A 24,094-nucleotide genomic window follows, 5' to 3' on the forward strand; every position below is an offset into this window, starting at 1 on the left:
AAATGAACCAACCCAAATATCAGATTTTTAGTTCCGTACAAGGACAGTGCCCTGTGTGTAACCTTGGGTCCTCCCCCTAGGTCTTACCAAGGCATGCCACCAGTGAGGTTCAGCGTCCCAGTGTGTGAACTGTCAAAATACACTCAAACCCTCTCCAGACCATGACGAGCACTCAGGGAATTTAGGAAAAACAAACAAACAAACAAACAAAAACGAACTTCACCTGTTTTATCTCTGAATTCTAAGAACCAGGTGCTAAGCATACAAATAAAGAAGGTATGAGAAATCATTGCTAACATGGTGTTGGGGTATGTTTTGGTATGAAGCTTCCCATATCCTTATATCCTGCGTCTTCAAAGAGGTCAAACTTCAGAATCATACCAGGACTGCAAACACTCTGCATATGAAATACCCACTACAGTTTGCTTTCAATCTATATTAAAAGTCACCCATGGCTAAGAAAAAAAATCAACACCCCTGTAACTAAGAATTGTAAAGATTGTTCTGCATCTCTAACTCACAAAAAATCTTCTGCCCCTTGCTCCTCTTTGAAAGAGCAAATGGCACAGTTATTTTAATAAGTCCTGGCCTCTCTCAGGTTGGTTTTTATTAAGGTGACCTAGGTTTATGTTATTGGTCAGAGAGCTTTGGGGAAGATTCAGGGGCCAGGAACTAATGTAAAAGGATACGTCAGAATTTAACATTCCACTTCCCATCCTGAATAATCCCTGCTTTAGTTCCAGAGAGAGCCAACCTCAAGCAACGCCAGGGGTCTTATTTATTAAAATTGTTAATTCTCTGCCAATCGCCGAAGCCCCTAGATAGGTAGAGGTTTGGCCTTTCTGGCTACTAGCATTTCTAACAAGACTCTTCTCAGAGTGAAATGTAACTGACCTGCACATCAGCTAGCTAGCCTTAACCCAGTGTGCCTGACATAGCTCTCTTGTGAGGGTTGTTTGTTTGTTTTGTTTTAAATTCCCATCAAGTTGATGCCAGTGCACCCATGTTAGTAATCCAACTAGGGCAAATGTCGACTCTTGGTCATCGATGATCCCAGGTTTTGAGATATGTTAGTCTCTGCCTCCTGAGACTGTCTGAGATCTGTCTGAGCCCAACTGTGGCTTGGGCTCCTGACCCTCAATAAATGAATCAAATGAGTTAAGAGTACTCTAGTCTCCTATCCTGTCCCTTCCTATCTAATTCTGAAAAGCATAGCCTGGGGACTCAGCACCCGATCCCACTCCGTTCAAGTTTTCTCGTTTATAAGCAGGTCCAAGGCTGTCTTGATGCTTGGATGACAGACTGGAGAGCTTCGCTGCTCAGTGTGTGAATAGAGCGTGGCACATACTGTGTATTCTATTCCAGAGCAGATGTCGTTCCAATCGTGGCAATGTCCTCAGTGCATAAACTCCTTCAAATGGCCACTGCCTGTCAGCATGCCTACTCAGGGTGCCATGGTTAAACAGAATCATACCGTTGCAACTTTCTAACATTTACACCCTTGTGTTTCCCTTCCTAACAAATCTTTTTTTTTCTCCCCTCCTTTCTTCTTTTCCAGCAAATTTCCATTGATGAATCGGAAAATGCCGAGGTCTTAACTTTGTTGTTTTTTGTTTTAATGTCCCACGGTGGTGTCTCCATGATCCCCTTCCAGTTAACCTTGTACTGTGTTCTCTGGTCTATGCGTCTAGGGTCTGACTTTGTGTAGTGTGCCTTCTGGGGTGAGCAGGGTTGGTCCTGTCTGTGTTACCATTTCTCTCCAGAGTGTTTATCATTTGTCCTTGGGTATCCCACCATTCTCCAGATAAAGAGTTTGTAAGCTGTAATAAGGTTTCAGTCATTCCCTCATCTCAACTGAGTCTCTGGTTAAGGCTGGTCACTAACTTATGCCTGAAGCGGCTGACGTTAACATAAAGGAATTTTGCTTTGTATTGAGTATTTAACCCAAAGAGAGAGAATAGATTGACATTGTTGGGAAGTTGTTAAAACATAGCAACAAACCATCAAGCCCACTACTCTCTTGTTTGTGCTCTGTGTTGACAATCCTTGCATGTTTGAGGTCACAGGTATTTTCACTAGGCAATGTGAATCCCAAAGGGCTAGATGAGACCTTCCACCCTGATATTAGAAAACCCCGTCAGCTATGGGTTCTCTTCTGGAAGAACTGCCTGCAGATGCAGAAATGAAGATGTCACCCTGTGGTTCCTATCCTGACCTGTCACCTTGTAGTTACAGTAATGTCCTGGAAACTGATTGATACATGAGTAGATCTCATACTGGAGATTTGTTTTCTGCCTCTTGTTTTTTGTTTGTTTGTTTGTTTTTTGTTTTGTTTTTTTGTGCATTTTACCACAGCCCTCATGATTTTAGGCTGTGATAGATACTTGTTAAGGAGTACCAGCAAAAAATTGATTGGTGGGGAGGATATTCACACATGTACACATTATATGGTTTTATTGGCTGATGAGTAGAGTGCACTGGGATAGGATTTTATCTGATTTTTTTTTTTGATTAGGCTAATTAATACTTTATTTTGGATGGAATGAAACTCCCAGAATGGGCATGCTATCCAGTATTTTTTCAATTTAGTTTAATACAGTCATAGTTGGAAACCCTTAATAAATGGCTTAATTATACCTAAGAAGAGTTCAGGTGCACCACAGACTTACCACCTGAAGCAGCACACATGGTTATGAATTTGGACTAGCTGTCTCTCTCAGGAATGGCATTCAGAGAGGTAAATGGCCACTCTGCCCACACAACTGTAGAGCGAGGTCTTATATGTGGCCAGTTTAGTTCCATACAGGTCTCTGAGGTGAATTCTATAGAAACACATTTGCCCTTATTTTAATCAGACACAGCAGGTCTATACTTTAATTAGACGTGTTTCCTAGGACGGTAGAGGGGTGAAGGAGGGGAGGACCCCTGCAGCTTCATTAATTGCTTTTAGCACAGTCCTTTCCCCTTATTACGCATGCAGTTCTCCCATTTCTTAATTATTTCTATGCTAGAATGTCCTGGACTGAACTTCGTATGCTGACGCCCTTCAATACTCTTGTTTCTACCTAGAGCTATAAATGCCTCCCTATAAACTCCCCCCCCCCCGGGCTGTTGAGGGTGAATTTCTATTTGCTTAGGTACAGATTAAGTCAGGGAAAGGAAACCCTCCCTCACTGGGGTCTGTGCAGCATTATTAATACACTGTTTGCACCATAGTGAGTCAGTTGATGTGTTTGCTCAGGGTACTACTTGGTTCTCCTGGCTGGGAGCTTATTGCTTGCTTATGGAAAGATTCCACAGTTGGAGCAGGTGTGTTTATAATTATACTCTAGGAAATAGAATACTGTCTGTTTATAAAAGAAGAATGTTCTGGCAGGCGCTCAGATTCTTTGAAAATTCCCTGAGGAAGCAACTGTGGCTCCCCTCTGCGTAGTTACCCCTGGCAACCGTCAGAACCCTGGGACACCAACACCCTGTCCCTGGTCCCTCAGGCTATTGGCTCTGGCCCTTTTCTCAGAGATGACTGACTGGCCTTTATTATCAGCCCATTCTGGAAACTACCACAGCTCCTGTGGTGCGACCCCCCCCCCCGCCCCTCCACCCAACCTTCTACCAGTGTGTGCTTGGGGACGCTGTAGCCCACAGCTGTGCTTCTACAGAAGTTTAATGAGAGCTCCTGCCAGCAAAGGATCTGGGTAGGGGTGAGCCTTACACCTAACACTGAAGGCTTCTGTCCCAAATGATCATGGTGGTGGCAGTGGGGCAAATAGTAAGCATGTGTGGTCCCTCCATTTTCTCCTTGCGGAAGAGCCACTGCCTTTTGATGATAATAAGGACAGTTGAGTATCTCAGGGAATAGATGGCTGCAAACAATTTGGGAGAAAGGGAAAGACCTCCTGCATGCACATCAGGACTTTGGGCACTACACTGAAATAAGGGTGGAGGCATAAACTTCTCATAAAGAACATGCATGTACAGGCTCTTCCAGCTGCCCCCTAGGATAAAATTGTATTTGACACCAGGAACAGGAGGGTGTTGGTGTTTGTGTTTGCTTCTTGGCAAAAGAGAGGCAGTCTCTATCTTTACCACGACTTCATCTTGTTCACTGGGGATAGGAGAAACAAACTAAGGGCGGGGGTGGGGGGTGGGGGATAGGAAAACTACCTGCACTGTGTGTGTGTGAAGCTTGATGGACTGTTACACTTGTGTGCTTGGGACTATACATCCCCCCCCCAAAAATCTTGGGCTGATGACAAAGGCCAGTCAGTTATCAGAAGGGCCTCAACCAATAGCCTGTAGGACCACAGACAGGGTATTGGTATCCTACGGTTCTGACAGTTGCCAGGGGTAACTATACAGAGGGGAAGCCGCAGATAAAGAAAGATCAAGATACAGAAAGCTTCCTCACTGGCCATAAATGGACATCAGCTGATGTTAAAGATACTGATTTCTATCACTGTAAGCATCTGTTAGGTTCCAGGTACTATGTTAAGGGTTGGATACAATGTGCCTCCAAAAACATAGTATCTGCCCTACCGGAGTCTCTGCTAGAGACCATACAAGCTCATGGAAAAGTTACCCCAGCCTGTCATGCAGCATGATAGAAATACATGGAATCATGGGGAAACGTTATCTGGGGCTTTCTCGCTATGTCAGAAGGGCAAGTAGTCACTTCAGAGGTCAGGCAAGAATGCAATGGGGAACCTCAAGGCAGGACCCGCTTTTCTAAACTAGGAAGTGCCATGCCTTTTGAGAACATACTTGGGGTTTAAGCAGCAGTAGTGGATGATGGGGTGGTCCACCTAGGTTTCCTCATTTTTGTCCTTGAAACTAAGTTGTGTGTTTTAAAAGTGTGTGCTGTAGTTCACCGGACATGCCCATTCCTCTTCATTTAAGATGACATCCTCACTGAATTACTGTCACTCTGGTGACAGCGGGCAACTGCAACTTTGCTTTCCTGTACTGCAAAATTAAAACAAAACAAAACCCCAGATATCCTTGTCACCAGGGTAGCTGTAGCCTGATTTTATTTATTGTGACCTAAACTTTCTCTCCCCTACAAGCTAGTGATGCCACAGACAAAAATCTCTGTAACATTCAGGATGTGTGAAGGTTGGGGGTGCAGACAGAAGCTTAGGAATTGTTAGTTTTCACCTTCAGGGGGCGCGCTCATGACGTCCGACCCGGGCGGAGGCGTCCTACTTTCTTGCATTGCTGTGAACTGCTGAGTTGGGAGCCTGCCAACCCTCAGGCAGCCGTTACATAAGCCCTTTCTTTTTTTCCTGGAATTTAAGCTCACTGCTGATGTGCGACCTTCAGCAGTAATTGCCAATAAGTGCAGCAGGACTGTTTACTGTTAGACACTGGCAACCACAGAGCAAGCTCTGCTGTCAGCACACAGAAGCCACTGCGGAGGCTGCTGAGGGCCTTTTCAAATCTTTGGACTCTCTTTGTTATTGTTTCTGAGATTATTCCAGAATGACTGAAGTTGTGTAGTTGTGTCATGCCAGTTTGCATTTTTAAATAACGGACCACACTACTGAGTTCTGATGAAGCCACTCTGTATGTCTATATGATATGCATCAAAGTACATGGGTGGAGCCATTTAATTTTTAACTTATCTTTATTTCTAAAAGCAAATGCAGTTAAAATGAGAATTGTATTTGTAGATGTGAATATTTAAAATTGTCCATTTAAATTCAGAAAAAAAAAACCCTTCCATCTTTGGTTCTTTTTTTTTTTTTTTTTTTTTTTTTTAAGATTTCTTTTCTCTCAATGAAGGGGTTTCAAAGTCTGATAAAAGATGGACCCTGACTAGTGTGCTTGCAAGCACATTCACTCTTGTTTCCTTTTCCCAGGGTTATAAGTAGATTTAAAAGCAACTGAGTGCTGATTTAGGGAACCAGAAATGATAAATTATTTTTGATGTACTGATAAATCAACCTATCATACATGTCGTGACTTGTGTTCAACTTCTGCCAACATGGTCCATAAGTGGACATTATATTGAACAGAAAATGGTGGACGCCCAGGGGCCAGAGAGGAATTCCTGTTAAGGGCAGAAGAAAGCAAAGCCTATTCACAGCATACTGTGTGCTGGTCCTGTAATAGACTGGTGTAAAAGGGCTGGATAGAGAGGGAGACGGGGTTGGGAGGGTTGCTGACTCGAAAACACCAGGAATAACCTAGGACACAAAGGGGTATCTTTTCTTTAAGACGTTCAAAGCGTAATAGCAGATGTGCATCCCTCTAAGAAATCGGGTGCCTTGTATATATAAAGCAAGCACACGAGCATCTTCTATACACATATCACATTACTTGGTTGGCATCACAATTATAATACCTTGATTACTGGCCTCATCCAACAAGGGCATTGAGGGCTCAGAAGCTTGAGTTACTGTTTAAATTATTCTTAAATGTTTGTTACTCATTTGGATCTTTGTTTCTAGTAAATTATGTTTTGCTGAACATCTTTGAGAGTTCTGGGGGAACTTTTAATCAAAGGGTCAATATGATGAAGCAGTCTGGGGCAATACTCGGTTTTCAGATTCATAACTAGACGTGTTCATCATCCACCAACCAGCTGTGATTAGAGATGTTGGCAGTATGTACTATGAGGGAGAAATAAGACCTAGAATATGTAGATCTTAAAATGTTATTTCTTAAAATGTTTACTGGAACATCACCATTCAAGTAAAGTAAATAATAACAACAATAACAACAACTTCTGAGGAACTAAATTAATCAAAGCATACTCTTTACTTATAATGGCATCATATCTTATATTTACATAGCTATTCTTGGGACATGCATACTTTGCTTTTATGCTTATCAGAATTGCAGCCTACTTCCTTAAAAGCAGCTTATCCCCAAGAAACTGTGACTTTATTCACTGGGGAAGGAAGTGCTGTTGGAGATGAAGAAGGTGTAGGATGTTGCTTGTTGCTCCTAATTATATTCCTGATTTGGCCAGGTCTCTGCCATGTCTGAAATCAAGTAGGACTTGGCTGTTAGATGTTTAAAAATAAAGTTTACTGTCGGTAGACCATTCATTATTTGACACGTCAGCTGGAAAGAATCACGATGATGCTCCAGTTTCTGCGAACACGTGAGGAGGTGGAAGCCCAAGGAGGTTCTCTGGTGACCAAAAAGGTGTCCCAGAGGGCCTCGTCACGTGGCACCAGCCAGTGCTCTCACTTGTCCATGGTATTCCACCAGTAAAAACATGCTAAAACTTGTCCTTCTAAATACTAATTCATGTGGCCTCAAAGTATCCTCCAGGGTCCAAAAAAAGCTTCATAGGACTTTCAGGGAAAAACTAAAAAAAAAAAAAATTGCTAATTGGTTTATATTTTATTTTAAAAATCAGACTTACTTTAAAACAAGCACAGCAGTCATTTAGGGAGGAAATACAGTGTGAAGTTCAGTGGTAGAAACATGGAAAATCGCAGATCTCACATTAAGAAATAAATACTGTACATCTGATGGCGTCTGCAGAATCGAACGTGCTTCTCTGGGCAAAGAGAACTGAGGTAGGGTAGAGAATTAACCAAACAAACAGAACACGATGTGCCAGTTCCAGCTCTGTCTTCTTCCTTTCCCTTAGCTTTGGTTTTGGCAAGGGACTGAGGATAGCTGTTTGGGTTCCTGCAGGAAATCCCTGCCTGTAATCCTTTGGTTGTTATCATATAGAATGCACCTGACGGACATGCCCGTGGAGCGTGGCCAACACACACGGTAGAAGGCATTACGCTCATCTCTGTCTCTGGCCGAGCTAGCCTGTGTAGACAGGTGCTCTCACTCAGCTCTGATGTGTCCATTTTGTACCTAGGACAGAAAGCAACACTGTTCACAAGGGGGTTTTGTTTTCTTTTCTTTCCTTTTTTGTTTTTAGCCTAAAGCAGGATGCAGACTGACCCTAAGAGAGAGGATGGTGGTGTTACATTGACCGTTTTGACAGTCCACACACCACAGCTTTGATTTTGTTTTCCTTGCGTGCTTTGCACACTTTGTCTCCCCCGGAAGAGGTGGCATTGGACTCCATTCGACAGGTGCTCTATCTAGGCCTGACTGAGCAGTCCCCTGCAAGTTCCTCTCTACCCTCAGTAAAACAGTTTGTTCCAGTTGCGTTTTACCTGCTGGGATGTAAAAGAAAGACAATTTTTAAAATTACACAATAACAGCTTTATTACGGGAATTTTGTCAGCTGCGGTGATCCTATTACTAAAGCGGTTTGCCTTGCAAGGCCCTGAAGCCCAGCACCTACCCCAGGTCTCACAGGGTCAGTCTTTAGGACCGGCTTGCCATTGCACAGCTACCTTCTGGCTTAGCATAGTGCACAGTGTCGGAGAACAACAGCAGGGGCCAAGGTCGTATGGTTACAGCATGAGCCCTGGCTTCATTCCTTGGCTCCAGCCTGTACCTTGCACCACTCGGCCATGCTGCTGGAGCGTGACTTGGGTCCAGGGCAGCCCACATAGGATCTGACAGGTATGTCTGACATTGGTTCCCTGGTTCACGCATGTGTCCTTTGGCCAGGCTCGTGGCACTATCTTCATAAGGAGCAGGAGACTTTTCTAACCACACCCTTTTTGAAGTATTCATTTACATACAGAGAGACAGACAGACAGAGACAGAGAGAGGGAGTTAGTTCATGTGTGTATCTTTTGCGTCTATCTTCCTCCATGGGGGAGGGATTTTGAAATAGAGTTTGCGGTGTTTACATGGTATGGCAGGAATGATTCCAGGAAACCTATCTGTGACACCCCTAGGGCAAACATAAGGTTAAAGCTATCATGCTCAAAATGCAGAAAATCCTCTTGTCTCGGAGGCTGTAAGAGAGGATACGACATTCGATAAGCCTCAGACAAAGCCATTCACTGCAGGATGGGACATGGAGTGGCAGGGACAGGAGAAAGCAGACATCCATAGGCGGTATTGGTTCCAGGGGAGTGGCAGTGAGGAACCTTGCCAGGCCTGAGCAGTGCTGCTCTCTGTCCCCTTGCTCCATCGCTGTGCCTCTCCCAGGTTCTGCTCCTGCCACAGTACAACGGCCTTTCTCATTGCCCAGCAAGACCCCCATAGCCAGCGGCTCTCCTTCTTGCAGAGTTAGCCCTTCAGTTTCCATACTGCTGTAACGGCTAATGCAGCTTAAGGTGGGAAAGGGTCATCCGGGCTCACAGTGTACATCCCACCGTGGCTCAGAAGAGACTGGTTCTAGCTATGGTAGATGCTCTCCAGGTCACATTGTACCACGGATCAGAAGTAGCGGGGACGAATGCTGGTGTTTAGCTGACTTCTTCCATTCTTCCTGTTTACTCAGTCTGATTCCTCAACCTATGGGGTGGTTCCACTCAGAACTAGGGCGGGTCTTCTCAGGTAAACCTGAAAGTGCCCTCCCAGACACCCAGAAGCATATCTCCTGGGCGAGCTGCAGTCTAGACATGTTGATGGTTTTAAAAAAAAATTATAATCATTGTAGCGATATTATTCTATTTTCTAACTTTAAACCTGTATCTTTTACCAGTCATCTTTCCCGCCACATTCCATTTTACTTTAAACATCAAGTGGCTGGTCCCGTCAACAGACCAGCCCCATGTAACAGGTGATTCAGTGAAATCACCTGTCTGTGATCTTTCTCTCTGTGTTTTTGTCCTTCAGTGTTGGTCTGCAGACTTCTCTGTGGTCTATAAAATGCAAACGCCATGACTAACATGCTCCGTTTTACTCCCAATTAGCTGCCTCAGGCACCGGAAGCCGAGAACTCCACAGAGGTGTGTTGCCCACCTGCATTTGCAAACATAGCAAATCTGGGTGCTTCTGAGTTGTCCCCGTCTAGTGTGCGCATTGTCTCGACGAACTAACCGTCCGTTCCGGTGTTGGGCAGGGGAGGGAAGACTCTAGCAGGCTGGGGACTGATCCGCTGCTGCTTTGGGGGTAGAAAGTGGAGCCAGACAAAGCAAGCTCCAGGTGAGAGGATGCACCATTGGAGGGCTTCCCTCTGGACCTGAGAAAATCTGAAGCCTTAAGGTCACTCTGCTGTTGTACGGAACTGACTTCAGATCCTGTGCAAAGATGATGCACTTTTGAAAATCTAGACAAGAATCTCTAGTTTTCATAGAAACCACCAAGAAAGTTGCACAAGGCAAGTGTTTCTGCTCCATCCTTCACAGTCACCAGCTACGCTGGCTAAATGAAGGACCAGAGTTGATTCAAGTGAGTAAGATCAGAGAAACTGTTAGAGCAGGCGTGCTTCCAGGTGCGAAAGCTTGCTGTCAGAAACTGCGGTAGATTGCAGGAGTTCAGGCTGAACTGAAAGGTGCTTCGTCAGAGAGAACTTGATCAGAAGTGAGAAAAATCCAACACAAACGATAGAGCCCCTGAGTTGCAACGGGGATGTTTTCCCGGGATCGGCCCGTCATACTCTAACCAGAGCTCGCCACTAGCAGTTTTGATTAGAATCCCCATCTACTGGTGGCCTAGGGAGAGCTGTGGTCTCGTGTATGTGTCTGACCCGTGCTGTATGTTTCAATGTCCCTTACGCATGTGCTGTTCAGTACTGCATGTATGAAATCATGAGGAGCTGCCCGGTTGAGTCTTGCTTTACAGCCCCTTTTGGGTTAATATAACAGCATATCCTATAGAATTACCATTCATAATCTTTGAAAAAAAAATTGGCCCAAAAGCTCATTTGAAACAGTGTTGTGGGAGGAAGGTTTGGGATGACGGTTAAGCAGAATCTAAAGTATTCATACCTTGGGAGAAACCACAAAACAAGAGGATTCTTTTATGTAACCTTGACTGTATATGAGTTCACAATGTATTTTGTTTGTGACTGATGCTGAAGATGGTAGTGTTTCCTTAGTGCCATACTTAAAATGGAATTTCTGCATGCTTAGCAGGAGCTTGAACCAAGTCCACCCCTGAGGCAACTGGAAGACCATAAAAGGGTATGTAGCCTTGAGTCTCTCGGGTTGGGAGCCGATGACTGGAACTCCCCCCTCCCAGCCACACAACTACGATTTAAAGACAGCTTCTGTCGATTTAAAGACAGCTTCTGTCGGTGTTGCTGTTGTCCAAACATGAATTGGCTTAGGACCAATCATCCCCTGGATAGAGGTGAAGCTAACTGGCAGTTCTGTTCCCTACCTGAACAGAACTCTGTACAACCAAGCTGCAAACAATAACCAAGTGAGCACCTTACACCCTACTTCCCTGAGATGGTTTTCTGAATCGGTGATGGGAGAGCTTTGTGCTTCTGCAGTGGCTAGTGCTCCTTCCAGCTAGCTCACAGTAAACACAAAGGCATAATGTCGACAGAGCAGAGTTACACCACCCAGCTGTGAGAGTGCTAACTTCCTCCTTTTCCCTTCAGCCAGTTTTTTTTTTTTTTTACCTGTGCAAGCATGTGTCCCAACAAACATATGCAAATTCTCGACATTGGATTGTTAGTAGGTGCACAGCCTTCATAGTTGGCTGTTGTTATTTAATGTTACATCTCAGTCTTTGGTGGTCAAGGATAAATAAGTCTGAACACTAGCAGTCACATAAAGCTCCCCCAAATTAGGAAAGGGTTTGTAATTTTCTGTTCTTTGAAAAGGAACAAAATAAATGTATGTTTGCATTGATTCTTAGAAGAAGAATGTGCCAAGGACAATGCTGGCTGTGTATTGTCAAAGAATTTTCTAGAATATCTCATATATACATATATATATACACATACACACACACACATATGCATGAGCTTGCTGACCAGCATTGGTTTTTCACATTATCCATCTCTAGAGAAGCTGGGCATCTTGGTTTTCTGAGAACTTACTCAGTATTGTGTAAGACATATATATGCCCCTGTGTCAGTTTTGAACAAAGTATATGCTGTCCCAGTGGCAAGGCCTTTACTCCCATGCCACAGGTTAGGAAAGTTGAACCTCAGAGGTCTAACATATTTCTCAAGGTCACAGGGTTAGAAACTAAACAGTCTTTGTAAAGGCTGCCGTGGGGTTCTGGCCATTTGTGTCATGAAGAGTTTATTTCTGAGATAAATGGCTGAGGTACCTATGCCCTGTTCACATCCAACCCCTCCCCTGTCCTTCTGTCTCTCAGATTTTGTTCTGTTTTCCTGCCTTGATAGAGAAGTAAGTTTTGTGATTTCTGTAGCTAAGGAATAGTTTATAGGAAGTTTGCATTTAGGCCAAATTTGGAACATGATGCCCCTCTAACAGACTGTATCCCCTGCAGCTCACTGACTAGGGGCACATTACATTCACATCCTTTCCAGGATTTTGCCAACTAGTGAAGAATTATTCTATATCTTAGAAGTAGCCAGCAAAGGTACCCAGCCATCCCTTATGCCCTAAGCTTCTCCAGGGACTCAGCATCAAACAGTAACACCAAACCGTTGGTATTAGAAGCAGAGCAGTTCTCCTTCGCTAGGCATTAGCTGTCTGATTTGTATGTTACTTCACGTCTCGTTGCCCTGGGTTCTCGCACTATACAGTGGGGGTAGCACTAGTCTCGGTCCCTTAGTACAGTAACCCTGAGCCACGCACATGAAGCACTAAGCCCAGTGACTGAAGTGTGGGAGAAGAACAGGGAGAAGGATTTTTTTGTTTTGTTTTGTTTTTCTTTTCTTTTTGTTTGTCTGTTTTCATTCAGGTGCTGTTATAAGTACTGAGATGTGAGAGACTCAGAGTCTAAGAGGTACTCTTGCCTAAAGCACAAGCTCTTTCAGTGGTTAGAACCGAGGACCCTCCATCTCTTCTGGAAGCAATGCATTGCCTCTTGGGTACCTTGCTCAACACATAGCTACATTTCCACTCAGCTCATTAGCAGATCAGCAGGACAGGCGCTCAGGCTTGATGTGTGTCCATGGTCATTATTTAACATGACATGTACTACAAATGAGACTTCCTCTGAAGTTTTGTTTTTCTCAATCCTAGGTGATACTTACCATGTGTAGAATTTCTTACCTGAGGACAAATGTCTGGTATTTGTTTTCATGCTCTAGATGCAAGGGGGGAAGTGAGGAGGGAGAAAAAAAAACAATCTACACTTCTACAGCTCAGTGCTGAAGCTGAAGTGACAGTACCAGGGGATCTCTGTTTTCTCCTTTGCAGTCAGATGCTGTAGTGTGGTGCATGGCGGACAGCTTAGCACTCCATGTTGAGTAATTCCAACCAAGACGATTAAGATAGCTTTTCTCTGAAGATTTTAACTTTGCCTAAATTAAAACAGTGGCTCAGAGAAACACTAGAGATTTACATAACTTTTGATAATGTTAATTCACAATCCTCTCCTGTCCCCTTTTATCCAGAATCCTATCTTATTTCTATTCAGAAAAACAAAGCAACTTTAATATATTATTTAAGAACAAGCAAAAACAATTCCTACCCGTTCTGTTCCTTCTGTATATGTACATTTCTCTGTGTATGCGTGTGTGTGTGCGCGCACACACAAACACACACTCACTGATGTGAGATTAATATATACCGCAAATCATATAATAAAAATGGGGAAAGTTTGTGGGTGGAATGTGTTCTACAGCCTCCCCCAATAATGAGCACATTTCATGATATTATGGGGGAAAATGTACCATTTGATGCATCTGTTGCTATGGTAACTGCTAGGGTTTTTCTGTCAAGGAGAGGCAGGATGCAAATGTGCAGTCCCTCTGTATCACTTGGGCATCCGGGCTGCATAAACACACACTTCCTGTGCAGAGCCCACATTTCCCTTCTTATTCACCTCCTGCCTGAGTGATGGCAAACAGACCCTATGGCAGATAGACCTGCTGCTCCCAACCCCAAAATCAAGAGTTGGAAAGAAAGCAAGCCTCGGCGAAAGCCCGAGTCCCCCTGGTCCAGAGTGGAACTGCTGTGCAAAGGGCAGGCAGACGTGCACATTTGCTGACTGCCTCCCATCGCTCTTCTTCTGATTTGACCACCCAGCTCATCTGTCCTCCTTACTCTTCTCTTGATGGCAGCATAGATGGGCGGCGAGCACGGTGGCAGATCAGAGGCCTCTTCACAGCTGCGAGGGGATCTAGTCAGAGGCTTCTGAGCCTTTTTGTAGGTTCTGCCTTTCCCCAGACTCTTCTCACTCAAACTGGTACATACTCTATGTCAGGGTCCTTTATAACAGGGGTTATAGTTAATCTTTCATTCAGCTCAGAGGTAACCTGTCTTCCCCATTTCTTTCTTCTTGGATATTTCTTTCGAATTTATTTTCTCTCAGAGTCAGCTTTTAAGTCCCCGGTTTCCCAGTGACAGCTTTGGGGAATGCTGATTGGCTTGTCCAAGCCCCTGGGATAGTCAACCTGCATCTTTTTATCAAGATGGGGGTTTTTCTGAGCCGTGAAACAGCTCGGTACCGGAACTGTATCTCCCTAGCAAGGCATTTCATTTTGAAAGTACTTTAAACCCTGCAAGTGACTTCCTTGCTGGAAACGGTCTTGGTATTATGGAATTTCTGGTGGTCCAGGTGGGAAATGAATCTCATAAGAAGACAGGAGAGAATGCTCTCCCATTCGGGGGGAGGGGCATGGAGGAGGGAAGAATTGAGGATTTGGGGGTTACACCTCCCCCCCCATTTCCTACACATTCATGTAAAGATCAGCACCAGGCTTCTAGCACCTTCCCCTCTCCTGGTTTGCTTCATCCACGTTTGTCCCTGTGGGTTCCAGCATAGATTAACAAAGGAGATAAATGTGGCCGCACAGCCCTGGTGATTGATAGACATTTCCAGTCGGCAGGATCCAGGCTTCTGCCTCTTCCCTTCCTTCCCTGGCTGCCTACTTCTCTCAGGACAACCCCCTCCCCCGCCCCCAATCTGTTCCCCCCTCCATCTTGTTTCACAACCCTTCCCCCAACCCCAGACCTATTCTCAGCACTTCTTAACAAATCACTTTAAATTCTACTGACTCATGCTTCAGTTCCAGGTCTCCTCGGAGCTCTTGACTATTTTAGAGACCTGCTAGTTCTCAGCACCTCCCTCTGCCAGACTCCCCACGCCTCTCTCTTGCTGCCCTGGAGGAACTCCAGGCCATACTGCTTTGCCCCTAGGAAACAGTCCCTGGGAAATGTACAGTCGGTGGTCCAGGACTCCCTTAGGATTGAGATGGGAAAGGTGTTAGAGCTGAGAGTAAGCTCCCCCCCCCCCGGGTGCTGCATGCATCCTAGTGTGGCAGAACAAATCAGATTGACAGAGTCAGAGCTGTAAGAAAGGGTCATTATGTCCATACTCTGGGGTTTTGTTGATGATTATATTTTTTAAGCTTTTCATTAGGAAAACCTTGAAATACGTATTAAAGGACTAGGAAGAGTTTGGGGAACTATCTATAACTCAACTTCAGCCATCAGCTCCTGCTCATTCTTACCTCTTTTGTCTCTTCCCTCTTTCTCTTTTTCTTGTGCTATTTTTAAGCAAATCATGGTGACGGTTCATGCATATTGCTTACTTTTGATCTGTGTAGCTCTCACTTATCCAGCATTTCTCAGCGTACCTAATGCAGCCCCTTAATATGGTTCCTCATGCTGTGGTGACCCCCAGCCATCAAATTATTTTCATTGCTTCATAACCGTAATGTTGCTACTGCTATAATTATGAAACATAACGTAAGCATCAGTGTTTTCCAGTGGTCTCAGGTGACTCCTGTGAAAGGGTCATTTGACCTCCAAAGGGGTCATGACCCACAGGTTTGGAACCACTGCCTGTAGTTCCTGTATCATCCTCCTCTGTTCTCACCATGGGGCCCCATCAGCCTTCTTTGTAAGAAAGGCTTGCTGTCAACTGTCATATCGGCTTACACTCTTACTGTAAGATCTTATTACTTCTTGGGCCAGGCATCATGTCACACATCTTTAACCCCAGCACTTGGGAAATAGACAGAAGGACCCAGAATTCAAGATATGTTGGCTACAGAGTGAGGTTAAAGCCACCCTTCTCTTAGACACTGCCCTAAATACGATCCCCTTAGGCACTGCCTCAAATACGATCCCCTTAGACACTGCCCCAAATACGATCCCCTTAGACACTGCCCCAAATACGTTCCCCTTAGACACTGCCTCAAATACGATTCCCCTTAGACACTGCCTCAAATACGATTCCCCTTAGACACTGCCCCAAATACGATCCCCTTAGACACTGCCTCAAATACGATCCCCTTAGACACTGCCTCAAATACGATTCCCCTTCTTCACACCTCAGGAGTAAATCCAGTGCCTTAGGTAGCATTTTTAAAAATATAAATATATATATGTATACTGCTATGTGGAAGCTGACCTGTAAAATTTGCAGTTTGCCCAAATTTTATCAGCTTAACCCAAAGGGCTTTTCATTTTTTTTTTTTGTTTTGTTTTTTGGGTTTTTTGTTTTTTGTTTTTTTTGTTTTTGTTTTTGTTTTTGTTTTTTTTGTGGCTGCTAGTTGCCCTTCAGAATTAACTGTTCTGTCTTTATCATTGTGTGATACTTCAGAATTTAATAGTGTAGATTGCCACCAGTTCTTCAAAAAATAAATAAACAAATAAAACATGTTCTGTTCCCTGAGAAAATATTGGAAGTTGACTTCAAAGTTTCTTAAATGCTTTTTATTAATCTCTTTTTTTTTCACTGAGTGAAACTCAGTTGAATATACCTGAATATACTGTGTATGTGTGTGGGTTTTTTTCTTCAATTAAATATTAATCACTCAATTATGCTTTAAATTTGAAATCTGATTTCATTATCCTGTTTAAATTAGGGTGAGGCACTCCGGCAAATTTTGGTCAACCGTTACTATGGAAACATCAGACCTTCAGGAAGAAGAGAGAGCCTTACCAGCTTTGGCAATGGCCCACTATCACCAGGGGGACCCAGCAAGCCTGGGGGAGGAGGTAGGCTCCGGACTGTGCTAATGGAGCATCCTGTGTGAACTGACCATGTCAGAAGGAGCTGTCTGCTTTTGCTTGACAAGTTGAAACTTAGATGTATGGAAGTTTTTTGGTTTTCTTGGTTTCTGAATTCTTTTCTCTTTGTTGTTGTTGAAACTTCTTTTGTGTTTGATGAAACACCTGTGTGCTATATGAACATGTTTCCCTATAGCATAGCATTTCTATGCAGGTATGTTTTGCATACATCCTTTGCCACTCTTCCCCAAGCCGTGACCCTCTTACTGATACTCAGATGATGTGGGAAGCTAGATTTCACTGTCTGTTGTCCTGTGCTCATTAGGAGTTGTGCTTACCCATAAGCTGATGAGGATGATGGCCGCCAAGATGGTGAAAGCTAGCATTTATTATATACCTGCTGAATGCTCTGAGGGCTTTCCCAAACACTCTGCAAGTTACCCTTTTACATGGCAAATACTATTTTTAGCATAGTTTAACAGAAAAACAAAAGTCTATTTCAAACCACACATACATACATGTGAGCACACACGAAGTTCATACCAAATATATATATATATATCACCCAGTGCTCAAGACACAAAAGTGAGTTGTCAAGATGTAATTTTGGGGCCGTGGTATTATGGGGCAGATTCAGATCCTTAGGAAGTCCCATGCAGTACATAAAAACATATTGTTTAGACGAAAGAGGTGGCTCTATAATTAAAAGCACTTCTCACACAGGTAGAGGACCCAGATTTATTTAGTTCCTAACATTCATGGTAGAACACTGCCATCTGTAACTTTAGTTCCAGGGGATCTAGTACACTCTTCAAACACCTTAGGATACAAGGCATTCCTGTGGTGCACTTAAGTGGTACAGCCAGGTTAAAACTCTCACACACATAAAATAAAGTACATCTATTTTTTTTTTTATAATCCTAGTATTTAATGTATTTATCCTAGCACCTCGTGGGTGGGGTGTTTGGCTTTCCTCTGATGAGAACTTGAAGTCTGCCCAATTCGAAGGGCTTTGCAGGCTTCTGCAATGATGTAGTTCTCGGACACTCCAGAGATGACACTCAGCTTCTCAACCCCCCCCCCCCCAATAGCCTATGATTCTCGCAGAACCATTGCTCATGTCACAGCTCAGAACTGTTTCTCTGTATCATCTGAGGTGGGTTTTGGACAGCTACTTGAGGAACCTGGAAGGTATCTCACTGGGGAGATGCTGCGTCCCCAGGGGCTGCCTGACAGCTCTGGTGGGTGGCACACAGGTATTAGGACCGCAGTGAAAGTAGCAGCTCTGTCGGGCTCTGGAAGAAAGGAGTGATAGGTGGTGCTTTGCGTTCTGAAGTTGATCAGTCCAGTTTTCCATGTTTTATTGTTTCAGTTATTGCTAATAATAACTGAAGACGTGTTCTTAAATATGAACTTTCCAAAAATAATCAGAAACCATCCCATAAGTGTCATGGGCCCTTTCTCCTTAACTAACTCCTCCTGTCTGAAGAGCTGTGAAGAGGGGGACTTCGTTTGTTCACCCCTCCCCCACCCCCAGCTCTGGACTAAATGCCAAACACTGCCTTGATACTTGTTGAGTGAATGAATGATATCAAAGAAGGAGTTTGTTAGAAAGAAGGCCAGTGGTGATTGTTTTAGGTAAAGCTTTCCCAGGGGGCGTCTTAAGAGATGTTTCCTTTTGATTTGACTCTTCAACAAATTATGCCCCAAGTCTTCATATTTTAACAAATTATGCCCCAAGTCTTCATATTTTAACAAATTATGCCCCAAGTCTTCGTATTTTAACAAATTATGCCCCAAGTCTTCGTATTGGCTGAATGGTTTGGGGTCTTTTCCTTCATTTTGCCTGCCTGAATTCAGTACCATCTTTGCCACTTATAAATTTAGGTGTCCTGAGACAGACACCTACTATTTAGAGCACTAAAGGTTGGCACTTAGTGAAAACGCAAATCTCTCGTAGCTTTCGATGTCTTCATAAGAGTAATACTCTGCCTTTCCAGGGGGCGGTCCTGGATCCAGCTCCACAAGCAGGGGCGAGATGAGCCTGGCTGAGGTTCAGTGTCACCTCGACAAGGAGGGGGCCTCCAACCTGGTCATCGATCTCATAATGAATGCATCCAGCGACCGAGTGTTCCACGAAAGCATTCTGCTGGCCATCGCACTGCTGGAGGGAGGCAACACCACCATCCAGGTAGGAAGCTGATGCGACAGCTGGGGTTGTACCATTCAGGTAGGAGGCTGATGTGACGGCTGGGGTTGTACCATCCAGGTAGGAGGCTGATGCGACGGCTGGGGCCGTACCATCCAGGTAGGAAGCTGATGTGACAGCTGGAGCTGTACCATCCAGGTAGGAAGCTGATGCGACGGCTGGGGCCGTACCATCCAGGTAGGAGGCTGATGAGACAGCTGGGACTGTGCCTGAGCTCTGAGGGCCAGGTCCCCAGGCTGAGCCTTGGTCTCATGAGGGAGATCTCGTTTTTCTCGCGCTGTGACTATTCTGTCTTTTCAAGTATAGTTTCAAGTATACAGTGTGTTTGAACTGCAGTGTAGGTATGCTGTAACATGTGTCAAATGGATGATTAAAGGTTTGTTTATAGTCTTTATTCAGGAATATAGATGCTCTTGTCATTAGACAAGCAGAAAAGTGTTCAGACTTGTGTTGTTTAGAAGATGTAAAATGTTTACCTGTCTGTAGGCTCTGTAACTACTGTTAACTATAAACTCTACCTTTAAACTGGAAGCTCAATGAAACAAATGACTAATAAGGGAAAGAGACTCAGGCTAGGTTAGTCAAAGATGGATAAATGACTTTTCTGTTGACTGTACATATCTTTAAATGATATTTAAAATACTAATATGTTGTTATTAAAATACTATTTAAACAATATTCATTTGGGCAAATGTCCTTGAATGGATCATTAAAAAAGAGAGAGAGATTTGCTTCCTTTATGTATATTGTGTGCCTGTGTGAGTTTATATACATAATATGCATGCAGGTACCCACAGAGGCCAGAAGAGGGCATCAGATCCCCTTGAACTAGAGTTACTCTTGTAAGTCACCATTTTTGAGTTTCAGGATCTGAACCTGGATCCTCTGTTTAAAAAAAAAAAAAAAAAAAAAAAATACCCTCTTCTTTCCAGCTCCACAGAGTTCTTTTAAAGGAGCCCAAATGTGTGTGTTACAACTTTTACATACAAGTGGCTTTTTCTTTCATTTTTCTGTCCTCTAAGTTAGGATCTTACTGCGTTGTCCAGGCTGACCCTGATCTCCTGGCTTCAGATAGTTCTTTTCCCTCATCTTTCCTAGTAGCAGAATTACAGGTACAATTATGATGTTATGCTAGACTAGAAATGACATTTAAAATGATTGTTTTTATTTGAAAAATAGTGTGCTTATGAGATGTGTCTCTCCATGTAGTAGGCTTACCTGGAATTCACTGTGTAGACCAGACTCCTGACGATTCTCCTGCCTCGGCCTCCTTAGTTTTGAGCCCTTTAGCCATTTTTAACATCCCATTCTGTCTGAGTCTTTCTTTCATTGTGAGCATACTGAATGAGGCTTTCTTTGGAAGTATGTACCTGTGAACACAGACCCACACTCATTTTGATCCAAACTTTGTTCAAGTTAATTCATATAATAAAAGGTTTTCCCCTCTGTCTGTATTTGACCTGATACTTTCTTAGCCTTACATTTAAATTCAGAACATATACTCTTAGAGTCTCGTATCTTCCTAAGTCAGAAAAGGTTGTTTCTCCCTACGGATAGATGTCTTCTGAACCAAGACACTGACTTAGCAAACACAGGACGAGTTAGACTTTAGCCTCTGCTCACTCTTCCAGCCTGGAACCCTGTGCCTTGCATAACCCACTGCAGGGGCCCTACTTTCTGCCCTCCAATCCCTACTTGACCCAACACACACTTCAAAGTTTATTATGCACAGAGATTTGTGGCAATGAGTTACTCACCCGTGCCAGTGGCAAAGTCTACTGCTTGTCTGAGTAGTCACATGCGCTCATGAGTCATGATATATTGAGACTGCTGTTAAGTTTGCTCTGGGTGTGAGAATGGCTGGATTCATTGGCCCTTGCCCTTGTTGGGGTACGCTTCCTGTTAGTGCTGTATGCACAGTGTCAGGTCCCTGTGTTGCCATGGTAGCAGTGGTCTTAGATCACCTGTGGTCAGATCAGTTGATCTAAATATCCACTTGGCCAGGCAAATATTCTACCAGATGATCCACGTGCCCAGCCACCTCCCTGTGTTTTTTTTTTTTTTTTTTATAAAAGCTTTACTAATTGAAGAAATCTAAGAATTTCTGAGGTCGTTCTCAAAAAAAGAAAAGAAAAAAACCTGAATGTCTAGCAAGGACAGGAAGCTACATGTAAGAACAGAGCCTATGGCTTCCCAGTGAAAAGGGGTTGGGCTGGGGAAACCACTTGTTGACAAAGGTAATGAGGAGATATCTCTAGATGATAGTCAGACAGACAGTCAGACAGACAGACAGATAGATCAGTATAAGGAGATAAGGAGTTTGAAAAGTTTTCTGGTGACCTGTGCTTTCAAGGAGGGGCATAGGATTACAAGGTTAAAAACTAAACATGAGGCCCCCAACATGGGAAGCTTGGTTAACAAGGCCCAGAGGGGAACAGGGACTGGGTCTTTAAGACTGAAGAGCACTGTGTAAGAGAGAGTAGAGAGCCCGGATGAGAATTGAGATTTAAAATGAGAAGTAATGTACCCCTCTAAGGGGACTCAGAACTATCACTTAGGTTTCTAACTCTGTCATCAGAGGGCATGTAAGAGACAGTAATTTACAGTTAACCTGCTGGCTGGGCATTGTGGCACACACCTTTAATACCAGCACTTGGGAGGCAGAGGCAGACAGATTTCTATGAGATCACGGCCTGCCTGATCTACACAGTGAATTCTAGGATGGCTAGGGCTAAATAAAGACAGAGACACTGTTTCAAAAACAAGAACAACACAAAACCAATGTGGGACAATCCCAGTCCATGGGAAGTAGATGGAGGAGGAGGGAGAATTCATTGTAAACCGCTCACCATAGCAAGTTTAAGGCCATGAGCCCCAGCATCAGTAAAAACAGGTGCTAGGAATATAGCTCAGTGTAGAGCACTTAACTCACGTGCACAAGGCCCTGGGTTCAGACCTCTTCACTGAGGAGGAAAATAAAAAGATACAAATGTGCTAAGTAGCAAATCTCTAGTATTAACAAGTCTAGTGTCCCAATGCACAGCTCGAGGATGGATACAAGTAGTGAAATTGCAGCTTGTATGAGATCTATGAAAACTGACATTTTTTTTTCTGCTGTTGCCATGGAAACAAAAATAAATATATGTGGAGTATGGGTGGATTGGCTTCACTGTAGTAAGTTTCATCCTGTCTATACATGCCTCACAATATCATGCTGTATACCTTAAGTATACACAATGAAATTTATTTCTTGAAAAGGTTAAATAGCAATGATGGGGACTAAGGCAGTAAGTGCCCTACCTTCTGAGGACTCTGAGAACAACAATACTGGCTGGGGAAAGGATCTCTAGGGGCACAGGGGAGCCCATTGCATGCTAGACAAACCTTCTTTATCTTATGTAGGTGACAGTTACGTGATTGTGTACATGGTTACACACTGATCTCTAGGTGTGTTTAAGTTAGTGATAAAAGAGGGAGGGGGAGGGAGGTAAGGAGGGGGAGAGAGAGAGAGAGAGCGCCCCTAGACTTTGTTGGGACCCTGATGTAAGAGAGAAGAGGGCTAGACTACAGTGGGTGAAACTACACCCTCTGCTGGGGCCAAGCCTGGACCCAGACTGAGATGGCAAACTGAGGCCCGCTGAGAGGAGGGCAGACGTCCCTGCTGTCCCTGGAGGCTTCCTGTCCCAGGAATGAGTAGCTGCTCTGAGCCACCACGGGTGAGGGAATAAGGAAGCGTGGGGCGGCTCACAGGGATGAGACTGCCAGCTCCCAAGGCTCACTGCTGAGGTGGAATCTGGGGTTCTGGCAAGACGCCCTGTTTCTCAGAGCATCCGTCCTGACAGTGATGGAGAGGCAGACAGAAGCTGTTTTTCCTTGCAGTTCTTTATCTAATTCAGGAATTATGAATATTAGCCCCGTGTTTTCACACACTCATGACTCATGCGCTTTGGTGGAAGATGAGATGCTGCAATGAGGTCTGGTCAGCGACTCCTGAAAGAAGCACTTTCTTTCTCTCCCTCTCCAGGGAACCAGGACACCAATGAGTAACTGGATCAGGTGTGGATAAGCTTCAGGCATTATGTGTGGACATAGCCTTGAGGTTTTAGCTTATGCTCCCTCTGCCTCACCCCTTTCTGTGACATCCAGGGGTGACCCACTACATGGTATCAGGCCTATGGTTCCAGGGTCTGTTCTTAGAGTTGCATAGAGTTGCCTTGAGAGATCCCTGCTTTGCCCCAAGCTTCTTTTCTCTGGAGAAAATAATGTAGAGCTAGGGTTGTGTCTGGGACCAGCTGAGGACAGGAACTCGAAAGATGCAGGGAAGGTGACTCACAGTTTGGTCTTTCTGGTGAGAAGCTGGTTCAAAGTAGTAAATGACCAGCTGGGAGGCAAGTCTGACCTCAGTTAGACCGAAGTGGTGGTTATTAATGATTGCTGAAATAAACGCTGTGATCCATGAAAGACAGGGTCATCCTAACTGGAACTCACTGCCCATTACCACTTCCTGTTCCGTGTGACGTGCACGTTCTCATGAAGGACAGCGTGCTGTGGCCAGATGGGTTTCCTGAGCTTTGTTCTTGCCAGTGGCAGGTTGTCAGAAGGACGACGGAGAGACACAGGCAGGGCTGTGTTTTAGGCTTATGTTTGAAGTGCCAGCGACCTACTCTGATTTTTCTATCGTCTTTATATCAAGAAGCAAAAGAAAAGTAGAATCCTGTGTTGTGTGGGGTTCAAAATCTGTCTTTCAGTTCACATTCCCCTGGCTGTCGTGTTAACGAGCAGGCAGGGACTTCTGAACCCTTGCAGCTTTAAAGCAAGACTTTTGTATGTTTGAAGTCATATTAGTTGTTTAGCTATTTCCGTGGGGAGTCCATTTCTGAAGTCATCCGAAGTTGTGAAAGTAATTATTAAAAAATAGTAATGATTGGACAAGTGAGCCGGAGGACACCCATGCAGCAAGAACTCAGCAATGAAAATATGCTAAGCTGGTAATCAGTCAGTAGCT

General features: G+C 44.1%; 1 protein-coding gene across 13 annotated transcripts in view; it reads left to right on the top strand.

Annotated features, from left to right (window-relative positions):
• Nucleotides 1-24,094, top strand: part of Itpr1 (inositol 1,4,5-trisphosphate receptor type 1) — a 330,113-nt gene that overhangs the window by 204,027 nt on the left and 101,992 nt on the right. For 4 of the 13 annotated variants that reach the window (XM_029535575.1, XM_029535576.1, XM_029535577.1 and 1 more), the window contains 5 exons: nt 1,559-1,591; nt 9,738-9,773; nt 10,899-10,949; nt 16,736-16,868; nt 18,881-19,071. In XM_029535575.1, coding sequence (XP_029391435.1) covers nt 1,559-1,591; nt 9,738-9,773; nt 10,899-10,949; nt 16,736-16,868; nt 18,881-19,071 — 444 coding nt within the window. The remainder of the gene's footprint in view (nt 1-1,558; nt 1,592-9,737; nt 9,774-10,898; nt 10,950-16,735; nt 16,869-18,880; nt 19,072-24,094) is intronic. The other 9 variants (XM_029535574.1, XM_029535582.1, XM_029535583.1 and 6 more) reach the window with 4 other exon arrangements.

This window comes from Mus pahari, chromosome 2 (genome assembly GCF_900095145.1).
Source record: "Mus pahari chromosome 2, PAHARI_EIJ_v1.1, whole genome shotgun sequence".
NCBI classification, from domain to species: Eukaryota; Metazoa; Chordata; class Mammalia; order Rodentia; family Muridae; genus Mus; species Mus pahari.